The sequence below is a fragment of the Lactuca saligna genome, chromosome 3, assembly GCF_052625555.1.
Source record: "Lactuca saligna cultivar CGN05327 chromosome 3, ASM5262555v1, whole genome shotgun sequence".
NCBI classification, from domain to species: Eukaryota; Viridiplantae; Streptophyta; class Magnoliopsida; order Asterales; family Asteraceae; genus Lactuca; species Lactuca saligna.
In genome coordinates, this window is record NC_136419.1 from 154,538,347 (window position 1) to 154,542,881 (window position 4,535).

At 40.2% G+C, this 4,535-nt stretch overlaps 1 protein-coding gene across 1 annotated transcript; it reads left to right on the forward strand.

The window, feature by feature from the left end:
* Positions 1-555: 555 nt before the first annotated feature.
* LOC145037383 (receptor protein kinase TMK1-like) lies at positions 556-4,288 on the forward strand. The gene is made up of 2 exons (XM_078986033.1): positions 556-3,142; positions 3,658-4,288. Exons 1-2 carry the CDS (start codon positions 829-831, stop codon positions 4,179-4,181), a joined length of 2,838 nt encoding a protein of 945 aa, XP_078842159.1. The 5' UTR covers positions 556-828; the 3' UTR covers positions 4,182-4,288.
* The last annotated feature ends 247 nt before the right edge of the window (positions 4,289-4,535 follow it).

Here is a 4,535-nt window from a genome sequence, read left to right on the forward strand (position 1 = left end):
ACCATTCATGTAATTTACTATTACTTTTGGTTTTGTTCATATTTAGGTAACTATTTTTTTTGTACACATCTAGGTAACGAACTTGATGAAACTGTTCACATATAACCATTATGACCTGCTTAGCTGGATGTAACATGCTACAGCAGGTCATAATGGTCATATGTGAACAGTTTCAAAAAATTTGTTACCAAGATGTGTACAAAAAAAATAGTTACTTATATCTGAAAAACCCAAAAAATTAATTACCTTAACAAGTCTTATTCCCGAAAAAAAAAAGTTATTACAATCATAGCATTTATTTTTTACCTCCTGACTCATTATCCCCTGTTGTGAAATAGGAATGAGTTTATTTTCGTTTTAGGTTGTAATTTACATATAGGGAAATACTTTTATGAAAACATATAAGTAGTTGAACGTGAGCAAAGGATCTACATTACAAGGACCGAATATGATTTAGGTGTAACCTTAGGACCATTTTTGTCACTTGTGTAGTAAACAGGTGAAGGACCATACATACACGCATATACGCGACAACTGTATCATCCCTGGTCTCCACATTATTTTTGTAATGAAAGCATTCATTCCTCACCCTCCCCGATTCTCTCTCTCTTTCTTGCAAAAATTCCATCTTTTATCTCTCTCTCTTTCCTTTTCAATCTTTACCTTCATCACCGCCGTTCAATCTGACTCATAAAAGCTTCTTTTTCCCCAATCACACATTTCCTGCAAAGGGAATTGCAATTTTCATCGACCCCTCGACAAAACCCTAACCACAGTCCACTCCTCAGAGGAACCGAACCTGGTTCTGATTATCGATTGGCGTTTGAAATGATGAAACCCTTTCTGGGTTATGAAAATTTGGGTGGATTTCTCCTGTTTATCGTCTATTTCTTGTCTGTTTCGATCATTTTTGTTCACTCACAGTCGAGCGCGAACGATGCTGTTGTAATGCAGGCTCTGAAATCGAATCTCAGTCCACCCAAATCACTCGATTGGTCTGATCCCAATCCATGTAAATGGCAGCAAATTCAGTGCTCAAGAGACAACCGGGTCACCAGGATCCAAGCCGGTAACCAGAACCTCAAAGGTTATCTTCCGCAGACACTCAACAACCTCACGGAACTACAAGTTCTGGAATTTCAAAACAATCAACTCACTGGCTCACTCCCGAGTCTCGCCGGGTTAACTCAGCTCCAGAACCTTTTACTCAGTTACAACAGTTTAACTTCAATACCTACCGATTTCTTCGACGGTATGTCTTCTTTACAACACGTTTATCTGGATTACAACGGTTTTAGTTCGTGGTCTATCCCGGACAGTTTAAAATCCGCCTCCACTTTGCAAGTTTTCTCGGCGACATCGGCCAACATCACAGGAAAAATCCCGGATTTTTTCGGCGGTGATGCGTTTGCGGGGCTGACAACTCTGCATTTATCGTTTAATTATCTGGAGGGTGGGTTACCGAGTTCGTTTTCGGGTTCATCGATTCAAAGCCTTTGGTTGAATGGTCAGAACAGTAGGTCTAAACTAAACGGAACTCTCCAAGTTCTTCAAAACATGACGCAATTGACTGAAGTTTGGCTTCACGGGAACTTGTTTTCCGGTCCTTTACCGGATTTTTCAGGTCTGAACGAGTTGCAGAATTTGAGTTTAAGAGATAATAGCTTAACAGGGCCTGTTCCACAATCTTTATTAGGTTTACAATCTTTAAAAGTTGTGAACCTGACTAATAATCTCTTACAGGGACCTACTCCAAGTTTTGATAAGTCTGTGGCTGTTGATTTAAGCGGGCTTAATAGTTTCTGTTTACCGAATCCTGGTGCTCCTTGTGATAATCGTGTTGATATTCTGCTTGGTGTGGCAGAATCTGTGGGTTACCCGCATACTTTTGCTGATAATTGGAAGGGAAACGATCCGTGTAATTCATGGTTAGGGATCACATGTTCCAGCGATGGGAATATAACTGTGATTAATTTTCAAAAAATGGGTCTAACAGGAACCATTTCTCCCAAATTTGCGTCCTTTAAATCACTTCAAAGGTTGATTATTTCAAATAATAATCTTACCGGAACTATACCAGATGAACTCAAAGATTTACCCAATTTGATTGCGATTGATTTTTCGAATAATCATCTTTACGGACCAGTTCCGGATTTTAGCAAAACTGTTAACGTGAAAACCGAAGGGAATCTTGATATCGGAAAGGCAGGTCCAAGTCTGACACCGGTTTCGCCTTCTGGCGGCGGCGGCGGGAGTAAGCCAAACGGAGGAGGAGGTGGCGGTGATGGGAAAAGTTCAAACACCGGCGTGGTGGTGGGATCGGTGGTTGGCGGTGTTTGTGCGGTATTTTTCGCGGGATTGCTGGGTGTCTGTGTCTACAAAGCTAAACGAAAGCAATCTAACCGTATCCCATATCAAAACACGATGGTGATCCACCCCCGACATTCAGCATCTGATGGGGACGGGGTGAAGATCACAATTGCAGGTTCAAGTGCCCCCACAAATGAATCCTTTAGTCACACGAGTAGTGGTCCAAGTGACATCCACATCGTGGAGGCTGGGAACATGGTGATTTCAATTCAAGTTTTGAAAAATGTGACAAATAATTTCAGCTCGAATAATATATTGGGAAGAGGAGGGTTTGGGACAGTTTACAAAGGCGAGTTACATGATGGGACCAAGATTGCGGTTAAAAGGATGGAGTCGGGTGTGATGAGTGAAAAGGGGCTAGATGAGTTTAAATCTGAAATAGCTGTTTTAACAAAGGTTAGGCATAGGCATTTGGTGGCACTTCTTGGATATTGTTTGGATGGAAATGAGAGGCTTCTTGTTTATGAGTATATGCCTCAAGGGACACTAAGTCGGTTTTTATTTGATTGGCAAGAAGAAGGTTTGAAACCGCTTGAATGGACAAAAAGATTGATAATTGCGTTAGATGTTGCTAGAGGTGTTGAGTATTTACATGGTTTGGCACAACAAAGTTTTATTCATAGAGATCTTAAACCGTCTAATATTCTTCTTGGTGATGATATGCGGGCTAAAGTTGCTGATTTTGGACTCGTTCGACTCGCCCCTGATGGGAAAGCTTCCCTTGTCACAAGATTAGCTGGCACTTTTGGTTATCTTGCTCCTGAATACGCTGGTATTCCTTCTTATTTTGATCAACATTTTGTTACCCTACTTTTATATATTGTATGCTTCGCCTGTCAATGGCTTGGTGTGATGTTAAAAATAAAGATATTTTAGAAAATAACCATGCATTTGGGAAAATCAAATGAAACGATAGACGTTTAGCACTTCACGGAGAAACCTCATATGACTTTCTGTAGTAAGTGGTTTTATTTGTATCAAGTGAAAAGGAAAAAGCCTCCTTACGTAATCCATTTAATAGTCCATTAAGAAAAAACAACACTATTAATGCATTAGGAAAATTTACATTTCTTTTTTATGTAATCGACAAGCCATAAGCTATATGTATAATTTAAGCATAAATAACGTTTAATGTTTTATTGTAAGACGAAGAGTTTCCCCAATAAGTAGTAGTTTACAAATTTACCGTCGTTTACCATTGGTTTCTGGTAATTGTATCTTTACCTTTTTCAAATATTGTTTATACGAAACGTAGCTAACCTGTTTCGATTACATAATTGTACGTAGTGACGGGAAGAGTAACAACGAAGATCGACGTGTTCAGCTTTGGTGTAATCCTAATGGAACTGATAACGGGGAGAAGAGCCCTGGACGAAACCCAACAAGAAGAAAGCGTCCACCTGGTCCAATGGTTCCGGCGTATGCACATAAACAAAGACACCTTCCAAAAAGCAATTGACCCGACACTTGACCTCGATGAAGAAGCCCTGGCCAGTCTCAGCACCGTGGCTGAACTAGCCGGTCACTGCTGTGCGCGTGAACCGCACCAGAGACCCGACATGAGCCATGCGGTCAATGTGCTCTCCTCCCTAGCCGAGCTTTGGAAACCTTCCGACCCTGACCCTGATGATATTTACGGTATAGACCTTGACATGACTTTGCCACAAGCCGTCAAGAAATGGCAAGCTTTGGAGGGTATGAGCGGGTATGATAATTCATCAGTTATTGGGAGTAATGATAATACGCAAACAAGTATTCCAACTCGCCCTTCGGGCTTTGCGGATTCCTTCACTTCACAGGATGGACGATGACGGAACCACCGGGATTTGTTTGTTCATTCTTTCTAGTATGCTTGTTTATCTTTTTATTCTGCTGTACTTGTTAAATTATCAAGAGATGCTTTTGTGTTGTTTTTTTTTTTTGCTTGTCACTCTTTTAACTTTGAAATTGCTAAATTAATAGGAAGTTCTCGCAATTAGCCTTAAAATCCCATACCTTGTGCATAAAATGTCGTACTGTTGCGAGCTTGACCGTAAAAAGTCAGCTTCTATTTTATGTAGCCAACAATCAACATAAACATCAAAGTCATACAGGAATTTCATCAAGCTTCAAATCAATTTAAAATTTTAGTAACTATTTCACCAGTGTTTTTAGCAACTTTTTAT